This window comes from Dothidotthia symphoricarpi, assembly GCF_010015815.1.
Source record: "Dothidotthia symphoricarpi CBS 119687 unplaced genomic scaffold P153scaffold_9, whole genome shotgun sequence".
NCBI classification, from domain to species: domain Eukaryota; kingdom Fungi; phylum Ascomycota; class Dothideomycetes; order Pleosporales; family Dothidotthiaceae; genus Dothidotthia; species Dothidotthia symphoricarpi.
This window is the reverse complement of record NW_022985016.1, coordinates 418824-430226: the sequence shown is the minus strand read 5'-3', so window position 1 is coordinate 430226 and position 11403 is coordinate 418824. Positions and strand designations below refer to the sequence as shown.

At 49.6% G+C, this 11403-nt stretch overlaps 1 protein-coding gene across 1 annotated transcript; it reads left to right on the top strand.

Moving 5' to 3' along the window:
* Positions 1 to 6396: 6396 nt before the first annotated feature.
* P153DRAFT_385051 (transcription factor Cmr1) lies at positions 6397 to 9495 on the top strand (the record flags this gene model as incomplete). The annotated part of the gene is made up of 3 exons (XM_033670393.1): positions 6397 to 6446; positions 6497 to 8365; positions 8439 to 9495. The coding sequence occupies 3 exons, from the start codon at positions 6397 to 6399 to the stop codon at positions 9493 to 9495; spliced, it is 2976 nt and encodes a 991-aa protein (XP_033524208.1).
* Between the last annotated feature and the right edge of the window lie 1908 nt (positions 9496 to 11403).

Genomic DNA, 11403 nt, shown 5'->3' with positions numbered 1-11403 from the left:
TCTTTGGGGCAAAACACTCTCCCCACAACGTAGAAATCTAGAGTTTCATTTTATTGATTGCGTCCTCTAGGGCATTCTTGCTACTTGTACATTTTGCCTTTGAACTGATTTTCCGCGGCTCTGCTTGCACGCTCCATCGTGTCCCCGGACCCGCCATCACGAAGCACACTACTGCAAACCAGGAGTATACAGGTAGATGAGCATCGCTTCGATATTGGACTGTTCACATAGTTTCAAAGGGTAACCTGAAATTTCGATTCATGACGCCACAAAAGGCCTGACGACACAATGTCGTGCATATCCTCGTTGAAGTCTGATTCATCGGATTAATCTCCGGTACCGAATCGTATCTGGGGTTGTAACGTCCAGATGGTCTTGTTGGTAAGACCATTGATTTGAGCTTTGTCCATGTGCACTTTCAATGATGCTTTCTTTTCTTTTGAAATGGACTAATTTCGGTTGTAGGCGCTCTCATAGTCTCGTATACTAGAGGCTGCAAGGTACATAGGAGTAGAAAATACCAAGTCCAATATGTTGCTGCCCTGTTGAGGTTATCGCCATGTATACATCCGGGTGGTTGGTTGATGGGTGGGTTTACATGGTTCCAGAGGTTATCGAATCATATCGTTTGCCCAACAACCGGTAGCCCCAGTTCTCATGATCTTAACGACAGCCACCCAACACATTCTCCCCGATGTTACACCATCTGTTCATAGTTGGAATTTTGTACTACAAGAGCCTAGAATACATGAGCAGCTGCATCACTTGTGCCACTTGGGAGTCCCATTGGTACCTCGAACCACGTTAAGTCGAAGCACGGCATGGTGCAATGCGTGATCTAGCTTATTACACGACCTGTGCGCAAGGTTCTGTAGGCGTCAGCTTCAGCCTTTAACAGAGAGCTTTGTTCTCGGTGGTGTTTCTAAAGATGGATCGTACAGGGCAGGATTTGCTCAATGCAGGGACTTCACGATCCTAGGAAACGCTTACATATGTGACGAGAGACGAGTTTCTCGTACGACACATCATTATCGGCACACATGAAACCAAGCTTCGATCTCTTGATACCGAGGTACTTCTTTCGGTATCAGAGTCTGTGGGACCATAGTGATGAGTTGACATCTGGATGATAATATCAAACAAGGGTTCAAGGCGCCACACTGGTGAATGCTCGCATGCTGTGCTAGCTGCTGTACAGTCTGTCGCCTTGCATAATGAACTAGTGAGCTCGATATCTAGCTTCATACCCCTGAAGTTTAGTTTCTGATTGTGCCGCTGGCGCCAAATGTGTGTTTGGTTCCATCAACGTGGTATTGTGTATAAAATTCTCATCGCTGGTACGGTGAGACCTGACATGTCAACGTGGCATGACAAGTTACCGTGCTTTTGTCAATTTTCGAGAGCCATGCAACTGAGTAATTGAGTTGTTGAACACAATAAGCTTGTTAGATAGCAGCCCAAGGAACTGCCATCCAAGTTTTGAAGCTGTTCTAAAATATCTCTTTTCCTTCCTTCTTGATTGTTTCGCATTCATCAGCCTGGGGGCACTGCAAAGTTATTGTATTGGTATAGATTGTTATACGCTTCTGTCAAAATTTAAAACTTGCAAGTATCCTATGATGAAATCGGAAACATGAATCGTGAAGAACAATCAAGCCCACTTAATACGTTGACAAGGTTTCCTTGCTCGCTCAGTCATTGTGACGAAAAGTTCCGCAACAACATGCCTGTGGGCTGACCGGTGACAGCGGAGACTCGAACACGGTTGCGCGACTTCATGGGTTATCTGTCACGGGTATCTAGAACATTGTCTCTGATAATCGACGAAAGCTGGTTTGAAATTGCGCCAACTCCAAGTATACACTCTTAGAAGAAGTTGCTTACGTGCGATTGCTGAAGCTGTGTGAGATTGCTGGGAGAGCGACTGCTATTCATGAACCAGCAGTAAGAAACTTATCACCTCATTTTGCCCCATTCTATGAACAACAATTGCCAAGAGCCTTGTGTGCCAATACCAACTGCGGGAGCTTGTGTAACAATACACTCCAGGCGGAGCGTTGAACGGTTCGTAAGGCTGTTACGCCGACTTTGTCGGCTCGAGGCAAGTTTGTTATGCCATAATACCCGGGAGTGCAGGGTGAGAATTGAAGAAACAAGCTGATGGGGCAGTGCTCGAGCTCGCCGATGAGTGTTGGATTACACGTACAAGTGCATGGTGCCAACAGACCCACTTAGTTCAAGGCACAAAGCACGACAGCTGCACGATAAAGTCCGATGGTACGATGTTTGTTTCCTGTTTACTTGAACATACCGGTAGTTTCATTTGTGAAGGTGACATGGGATCAAGATAACTGCTACAAATTCAACGCGGTAACTGGGATGCTCGCAAAATGAAATCGAATCATTACAGACCTTACCACGTTGTCATGCATGCATGGTGTCTAAACAGACCCTGATTTTGATGTAGCACTCTCAACCTGCCAAGTTTGGCCACCAATGCCACGCTTTCTTAGACGTGACTTCTCAGGGGTGTGTCTGCAAAGTATGTTCGGCTTCGCCATGTCGTGTATGCTAGATTCAGCCTTCTGAGTCGATGACGTCGCATACTCAATTAGACGGCCATGGGCACAAGCAAGCCGCTCCCGCCCTGATATGCCCCGAACGAAACGCCCCACAGATCGGGAACAAAGCGATACACCAGTGGCTGGCTGAAACCTTCTTGGTATACAGGATGTTGTTCCTATCGGGATTGAATACTGGTACAGCTTAGTTAGGTGACATGTGCAATGCCTGATAGGCCACAATCAGGACACTATTCCCTATCCGTCTTGACTGCTGGGCAGCCACCAATACATCTCCACAGTAGACATGCATCATCAGATCACTGTGAAATGCATCTCGAAGACGCTGTCATCTCGCGTGAGCCTCATAGGGCTCTCGCCCTTATCATGCAATCGCGCATCCATCGGTCAAAACGCAGCCTACTCAGAACACGCCCAGGTAAGTCAGCAACAGCATATCCGGAGGGGAACCGAATACCCAGACCTACGAGATATGTCCATTCCTCCTGGCGCTTAGCGAGGAATTGATGCGCCTCTTCGATATGTTGTCGTGCATTTCTCCACAGCGGGATCTCTCGGCACAATTCTCCGCCTCCGCTCCTGCGAACATGGTAGGTGGTTGACCGAGTTATCGAGATCCTTCTGATGAGGACGATTCTAGCCCTAGCATAATCTATCACCATCCCTGACGACAGCTTAGACTATCTTGGATGACAGCTTAGATGAGCCTGCTATGGCTCGAAACCGGCTGGACCCTTGCCCTCCAGCGTCAGCCCGAAGATACAGCCTCCATGCACGCCTCGATTGCCTAGACGAAAGATACGACCAATGCGCAATAGAGAGGATTCCCAACATAACGTTGCATGGCTCGAACTGGCATTTTCTGGCTAACACTTGGTGAAGGCTTTTCTCAGCTACAACTGGCTGGCACCTATTCGGTCGATCAGGCCCACCTCGGGAACAGAATCCATCGACAAGCTAATCTGCCGCCGAGTGTACGACATTTGAGCGAGCCGTTTCCGTATAGCCTGTGGAGAGAGCCGAGTTGGAAGCAAAGACGTGCGACAGGATCGGATGCGCTTTCGCATGCTTCGCTCCTGACCGCGGTTTAGCATTGTTTCCGAGACAGATATAAACAGCAGTTGATCGAATTCAGGTACATGAAACAATGGACGGGTTGTGTGAGGCTATTAGCGCGCTGGTGGGGAAACATCGTAACGGGTGTTTCGACATGTTCATGGGAACCGTCGTTGTTATTTACCTTCTCCTAATCGATACTGTCTATTCTTGCCGATATATCGGTCGTGAAACCAAACGACACTCGCCCCAAAGTCTATCGAGCCTTACCGTATTTTCGCATTGTCGCATCGCAGCGTGTTCGGCTTGGGAAGGCAGTGGCGCATGCGTCGGGACAGAAACAGAAAAGTTTATACGATCCAAACCTATTGAAGCAGATCTTTATCCAATCAATACGAGTCGCTCGAAGATCAGCGTTCAGCGCTCGCTCCCGAGCGTGTGGAGTTGCCAGATCAGGTGTCGTCTTAAGCGGCTCGTACAGCCTCTCAATTCATGCTTCGATATCAAATCTCCGTCTTGCACAGTGTACGAATTACGACCGAGGTGCAGACCTCCCTAGTTGACACAATGCATGGAGTGGCTCTAAGCTTGAGGTCAGTATCGCTGTTTCCTGTCTGTTAGTTGTAACAGATTTCCGATTTAGCTGTATCATGAAATCATGAAAAAAGAGGAGTTTGCCATAAAGATGACATTGATCAAGGATCGTTAGCTGCGTCATTTAGCTTCCTGCGACACTGGTCTGGAAACAAGCTCGGTCAACACGGGCCACCCCTAGTCACCTAGGTTGGTTGACAGGTCCCAGTTCTTCGACATCAACGAAAGTTTGTACCAGTCTGCCATGGTATGGACGGACTGTCAATCACAGCCAATATACCCGCTGATTCGAAGACTGCGTGGGGAACCCACATGGAATTGGCGAGAGTTTGTGACAGCGAGATCCGAGCCTACGATTAGTCTCCTCCATCTACTGCCCCGATACGTATTCTCATGATTCATTGAAAGAGTACTACAGGGAAAACAAATGGAGTGGTAATCAACCAATGATCCGATCATATGCGAATACCGGGGATCCTTTGCTACGAGATGGCCAAAGCAGTCTCGCTAAAAAGCTTGTACTTATCCGACGGTGATAATCTTAGATTCCGCGGCCTAGCGTCAGTGACGCATGTCGATGGAAACACAAAAAATGACTCCTCAAACGGATAAAATGGGTGTTGAGACATTTGCCGACGAAAACTAAGTCGGGAGTAAGCCACCCGACTCGATGGAAGATGCACACATGCCAAGTGTCAGCATAGCTGAACAATCATGGTCTGTTGTACTCCAGAGACTTTGTCTCACAGTCAGGACTTTTGCTGTGGAGCGGAAGACTCGGAGATGCTGACGTCCATAATCTGGCTATGAACTGCCACTCGAGTATTCCCTGTGTATGGTAACGACCAAAGTCAACATGCTGAGTGATATTTCGAGAGGTGCGCTGTGGATCAGCATTGCAGAAGGAAAATGGTGACAACCTCACTTCCCAACCGTCAGCCCGCCCCAGTTGACCTCGTCCAATTGGCCATTGCTGTGAGAGGCTTTGATGTAGTAGTAATGCGTTCGTATTGCAGAATACATTACGGCTCTACACCCCGGCCGTTGACGCGCTAATAGATGCCGTTCGTAGTCTTGGTGGCTGACGGGCGCACGAGCCCTCTCTCCTCCGCACGATCTTTAACTTAGACCACCCTGCAGATCTCCAGGAGTACCCATGTCTCCCCAAGTCTTATCATTGACGCCGTGCAGCACTGCCCTTGTCTCCCAAAGCAGACACTGACCTAACCTACCTGAGCACTGACCCACGCACCAATGCGAGGCCCTCGCTCATGGCTCCCTTCATGCTGGCCCCTCCGCTGATGTATTCATGGCCGCTCAGACGCATAATCAACGCTCTCTGTTGGGAATAGTAACCTGTCAACCTCGTTCTCAATCCTCCACGCTTAGTCGTACTCAACCCACTTTGATAGACCTATTCACCGATCTTTTTTGACGGCGTCATCCCAATTGCTCTTCCCAGGCCTCTTTTTGCTGAGCCCCATACGTGCTCGTGTACAACACCACTTTCTCTTGCTGGGTCATCTCTTATTTTATATTCTTTGCTGGATCGCTGGTACAGTTATACAGCAGCCTGCTCCACAATCGTCCGACCTGGTCTCCGAGCTAGCCTTGGATTGCGACTTCCTAGTTTATAAACATTCGGTCGAAGTCCACGTTTCCGACCACTGGCCAGCTCCGTCTCTGTAAGATTGGTTCGTCAAGGATCTGCAGGTTGTTCGTAAACCATTGCCACAAGCTTCCCGCGTGTGAGCGCCATCGCTATTAGACATACCACGTCTCCACCACGAGTTTGATGGAAGAGACTTCTTGTTGAGCAATCCAAGTAACCACACATCATCTTTGTATCCCTTAGGTTCAATTCGAACTGGTTCGCGCCATTTCATCGACCACAACCAACTTCTGCCTTTGGCCGACGGTACTCGCCGAGCTTTGTTTCCACGATGGTTTTTTGCACCTACTGCGGGCAATCCTTCACAAGGGACGAACACCTTGAGAGGCATATTCTCACTCGTCAGTTCCTCCATCATCTCTTGTTTCGACTTAGCCTTCTGTGTCCGTAACACAACACACACGGTCCTCCTAGACTCTCCCAATCGTTTGTACTGACTTTACGCCGCGAGCAGATACAAATGTCAAGCCCTTCAAATGCTTCACTTGTCATATGAGCTTTGCTCGACGGTACGTTCTCGAGTACCTCCCCCTGTTTGCTTTGTTTGCGTTGGTTCTTGTTCCACAAAATTAGCATGCTGACGAGTGTTCAGAGACCTACTACAAAGACATTACACTGTACACGGACGCAACCAGAACAACGAAGAAGGTCTCCCACCGCAGGGCATAATACCCAAATCCGCTGGCCGAACACCGATTGCCTGCAGCAACTGCGCGAAGACCAAAACAAAGTGTGATAAGAAGTTTCCGTGCAGTAGGTGCGCGCAACGAAATCTGAAATGTACACTACGTCCGACTCGTAGGGCCTCGAAGAATGTGACTAGGGTAAACATACCGGTAGAGCGTGCCGGAAGCGGAAGTTCGAGTGACAGTGGTGGTAATATGGAGGTCCAGAGTGTTTCGCGAAACAACTCTCCATCTCGAGAAGATCAGATCCAGGAGGAAACCGCAGATTCTTCCTCTCCGCAGCATCTCCAGCAACCTCAACCGACTCAACAACTCCAGAATAGTCAGTCGCCATCGCAAAGACACTCACAATCGCCGTCAGTAACACACTCACGAAATCCATCTGGGACACATGCCGTACAACTTCTCCAGAGCTCGGCTTCAGAAGGCAAACCCCTCCACGGGACGCTCTCGAGCGCACCCCCCTTCGTCGACCATTCTCCCACGAATGGTTTACCCCATCCACCTCCCTCACTGTTGTCACCATTACCCACACCTGTCCATGGAAGCAGTGGGTTTATTTCTTCGACGCCCATGTCTGGCTACGATGAGTTTGTGAGAACAGTGCGAGACCACTCCGACTCTAGCCCGCCGTTTCTCATGGATCCTTGGAATGCTATACCAATTAGCGTAGACTTCGATCATATGAGAATTGATCCGTCGCTAATGATGTCGATGAACATGGACATCGGCATGGGGTCTCACGCAGATAGCCTTCTCGGCATGATTCCCGCAATGTCCCCACCACAAGGATATGGACCGATCCAGACGCCCCTCCAGACTCCTCGAATGGACGAATCTTTTTCGGATCTCCAGCTCGGAAGCTCGGCGTCCATGTTCTATCCCTCGAATAGACATTCGTCGATCGTAGACACGGGTATTCCTGACCTTGGTGCTATCATTGCGGCTCAAGATGGCTGGACGGTTTTTCGATGTACACCATCAATCCCGTCGAACTCGTGTCCTCGTACCGCAAGACTGAACCTAGAGCGCTTAGAGCTTAGCCTGAAAAACCACGAGGGCTGGAGCAATTGGTCGCCGTCCTGGGATGAGACCGACTTTCAACAAGGAGGGCAAGTAGCGGTTGCGAAGTTGCAGGAATGCACGCGTGACAAGCTCCTCGCAATCACACAGGCTTTCCTGCACAAAGCCTTGGACATCCATAAAGATGGCCAGAGCACGTCATCCAGTAGCAGTGAATCTCCAGAGTCGTCGGCATCCGGGTCCAATTTTGTCCTTCTTCCCCCAGCACGTGTTTTGGAACACTTTCTCAAATCATACGCCAACTCATTTGAACGCTACTTCCCCACTTCTTCAAGGGGTATCCTAGACGCCAATGAACTGATGCAAAACTACAATGAGAAGGCATCAAGCCTGCTGATTCTCATGATGATTGCACAGGGCGCCATGTCGATACCGTCAATCGAGGCGAGGTTGTTGACTGGGGGATTCACTGAAGCGTGCCGCATCTCGTTGTTTGACCTAATCGAGAAGAATATCATCATGGCCGGAGATCCAATAGTGCTACGAGCTGCTTTACTCTTCACTGTTCAGGCCGCATGGAGTGGCGACAAGTGGCAGATGGATATTTCGATGGGCCAGCGAGGGATGTATTTTTCGATGCTGCGCCACTCCGGTATCCTAGAATCTCGGCCGGTCATATCATCGCATATGGGTGGAAACTCTACGACAGACTTGCTGTGGCGGGATTGGCTGCAGCAGGAAAGTCGAAGTCGGTAAGTGATGAAGTCCTTGCTCAACCTCGGGCCACCCCAATCACGTGAACCCCACTGACCAGTTGCGCTCTAGCCTCATCTACTCCTGGGTTATGGTCGACCAAGATCTGTCTTTGTTCCACGACACAGCGCCTCTATTCTCGGTGACAGAGTTTGGTTCTCCTATGCCGGACTCAGATAGACTCTGGCATGCTCAAACGGCCTCAGATTGGTCTGAGATTTTCGACCAAGTGCATGAGTTCTCCAATGGGTACTCTTCGGTAGGGTCAGGGGCCAGGCCGCCGAGCTTGAGGAGTATATTCCGGCATTTCCTTGACGATGATATTGTCATCCAGGACGTTCAGGACATACATCTTACACCCATGCATTTACGTTTGCTACTTCACCCATTGCAGACTTTGGTGAGCCAATATTGCCAACTGCTCAGCTGCTTCTCGGATAGTGTGGCGTCAAGGTCGCGGAACAGAGCTTTCACTGCGGCGTCGACTCGAGTGCGTCTAGAGGAGGTGCAGGCCCTGCTTGGACGTTGGTTCGATCTGGCGCAACGATACTTGAAGTCCAACCCTGTATGCCCTATGATGCAAGCCACTCTTGTCATGTTCCACCTCATCAGCCTGAACGCCGTGACCGATTTCCCTGAGATCGAGAGGCTTGCACGACAGGAGGGCGTGGATGGTTCGTATCAACAGATGCTCTGGATCCAAAAGAAGTGCATCTCCGACGCACAGGAAGCTGTTATGCACGCCGGCCAAGTACTTCGTCTTACTAGAGAGATGTCTCGGGGAATCCGTCCGCCATGGTGGGCTGGTGCCGTCTACCGGGCTGCACTTGTTCTTTGGACAGAGGCGTTGTCTCATAATGAACCATCGAATGCTAGCCATCCGTCAGCGTATCAGAAACACAATACTGTGTTTGCAGTGGATCGTCTCCCAGCCGATCATCCAACGATTCTCAGATACTTGACACGAAGGGAGGGTAACCCAACGTTGACAAAACTGGACGGAACGTCTGTAAGATTGGACAGCGGGTTCACAGTCCTCTCACATTGTGTCGAGATCCTTGATGAAGGCGTTGCCACCAGGTTCTCAGATGGCATTCGCAGCAAGCTGGAGAAGCTGGCGAGAGGTTGATGAGATGCTTCTTCCTTTCTTTTCGTTTCCTAATTCGCCTCGACATCAATACCCATCATGTCGCACTCTTAGGCGTTGTAGCGTTCAGGACTTTTCTGGACTTCCATCCTTCTTTATCTCTTCTTCGCAGGATCTTATCGGTGTTTGGTATGTGGGTCGCTTGAAAGCAACATGGGTGGGTCTTCGTTACTTCCACGTTTGGCGTTTGGCGGCAAGCATCTTGATGACGGCGTTGGTCAGCGTTTGCATTAAGCAATTGTGTTCGTGCTTTGTCTGGCACTTGTTATGGGCAATCTGTACTGGAGATCAGTGATGTATAATGCCTAGGCACAGTAACTAGGAAGCACTAGGTACGATCAATAATGTTCCAATACACACCTTTTCGGATGAAGATAGGTACTCTTGATTCATGCGTCCTCACGACTATGATGATGTCGTAGTGCCAGGCGGGGTAGGACCCTATCCATAAACTTCTGCTTTGTCAATAGCAGGACAACGCTGACAACTTTCCATCCAAGACATGGAACTTCTATCATCAGTCAGGCCGTTCTCGTCATTGAGTTGATGAACTCAAGCGTCGTACGTCGGTGAGAGGTCTGGTCCGGATGATATGTAACGCAACGCCTTCGGGCCTTTGTCTGCAACACCCCCGTTGTGGACAGCCGTTCTTGATTTGCTTCTTCTATCCGGCGCTTGTGTTTCAGTGACGAATCTGGCGTGAGCCGTGGCGGAGAGATTGGGCGACTGTCTCCGCGGTGAGAAGTTGGTGGCGGGGTTGTGAAGATATCATGCAGAGTAGGTATTGTAAGGGCGACATCGCCCTAGCGGGGAATCCGAACTATGTGATGTATGAGAGGTCAGACCTCATCGGGTAGTATCTCTGCTCATAAAACGTTTAGGTTGCAAGAATTGGGACCAGGGAATGAGGTAGTAGGGGTGATAAGACCTATTTCGTCCACGTACACTTCGCCTCTCCTCTTTCCCCGGATACTACACGTACGACTGGTCACATCGAACCCAAACCCGCATGGTTTTCAAGTTATACTATACCCTATTTGACAACCTGCAGCCTATGATATAACATAGCGTAGAGCCGTTATTTCAGATCCCGGGTAGCATGTCTCGTACTCCTCAACTGGTACGTTAAGCAATGGTCTAACTTTGACCGGTAGAATCCCTCCCAGGGATGTACGTTGAGGTAGCACTTACTTGAATACCAGGCAGTGACAGGCATATGCAACGTGCTTCGGCACGACCATCGAAGGGGAGGGGGGTTGTACCAAAACGTCTTTCAGCATGGTTGTGGCTTCAGTAGCTTACGCGTCGAGCTTCGAATTACAATTCCCAGCATAGTCAATCGTTGCATCGAGATATCGTGGCTGTTTGAAAGATGGAAAACAGTTAGATTGACGTTGTTGTACCGGTGGCACATCATCATGTCCTACAACGCTAATGTTCCTGCACGTCTGAAGATCAACGAAAGATCTCCTTGCATCCCAGTCCTGGATACGGCCCATGGAACCGCTAAGTCTACGGGTGCCCGCATTGTGACCGTAATATGCGTTTGGAAGGACCGTGCGATCGGAGTTTGACATGGGCATCCACTTTTGTAGTAACGGATCATTGCACAGGAAACCGCGAATTTCAGCCATCACCGGTAAGTCGGCGACTGCTTTCACCGATATTCAATGGTGGCTTTGTTAGAGAACGGGATGAATGGCCAGTGTGGTAGTAGAGCTGATGGGCTATTCGGGCTAGGGTCAGTAAAACTTCTGCACATCATTGACTCTGTATGCCGAGAGTTGATCGACCGAACTGAGATTGGTATTGCTAGACCTGACTGCTACCAGCGTCTGATATCCATCACATCCCAGTAGAATGCATTTCATGCCTAAGTTAGAGCCAATT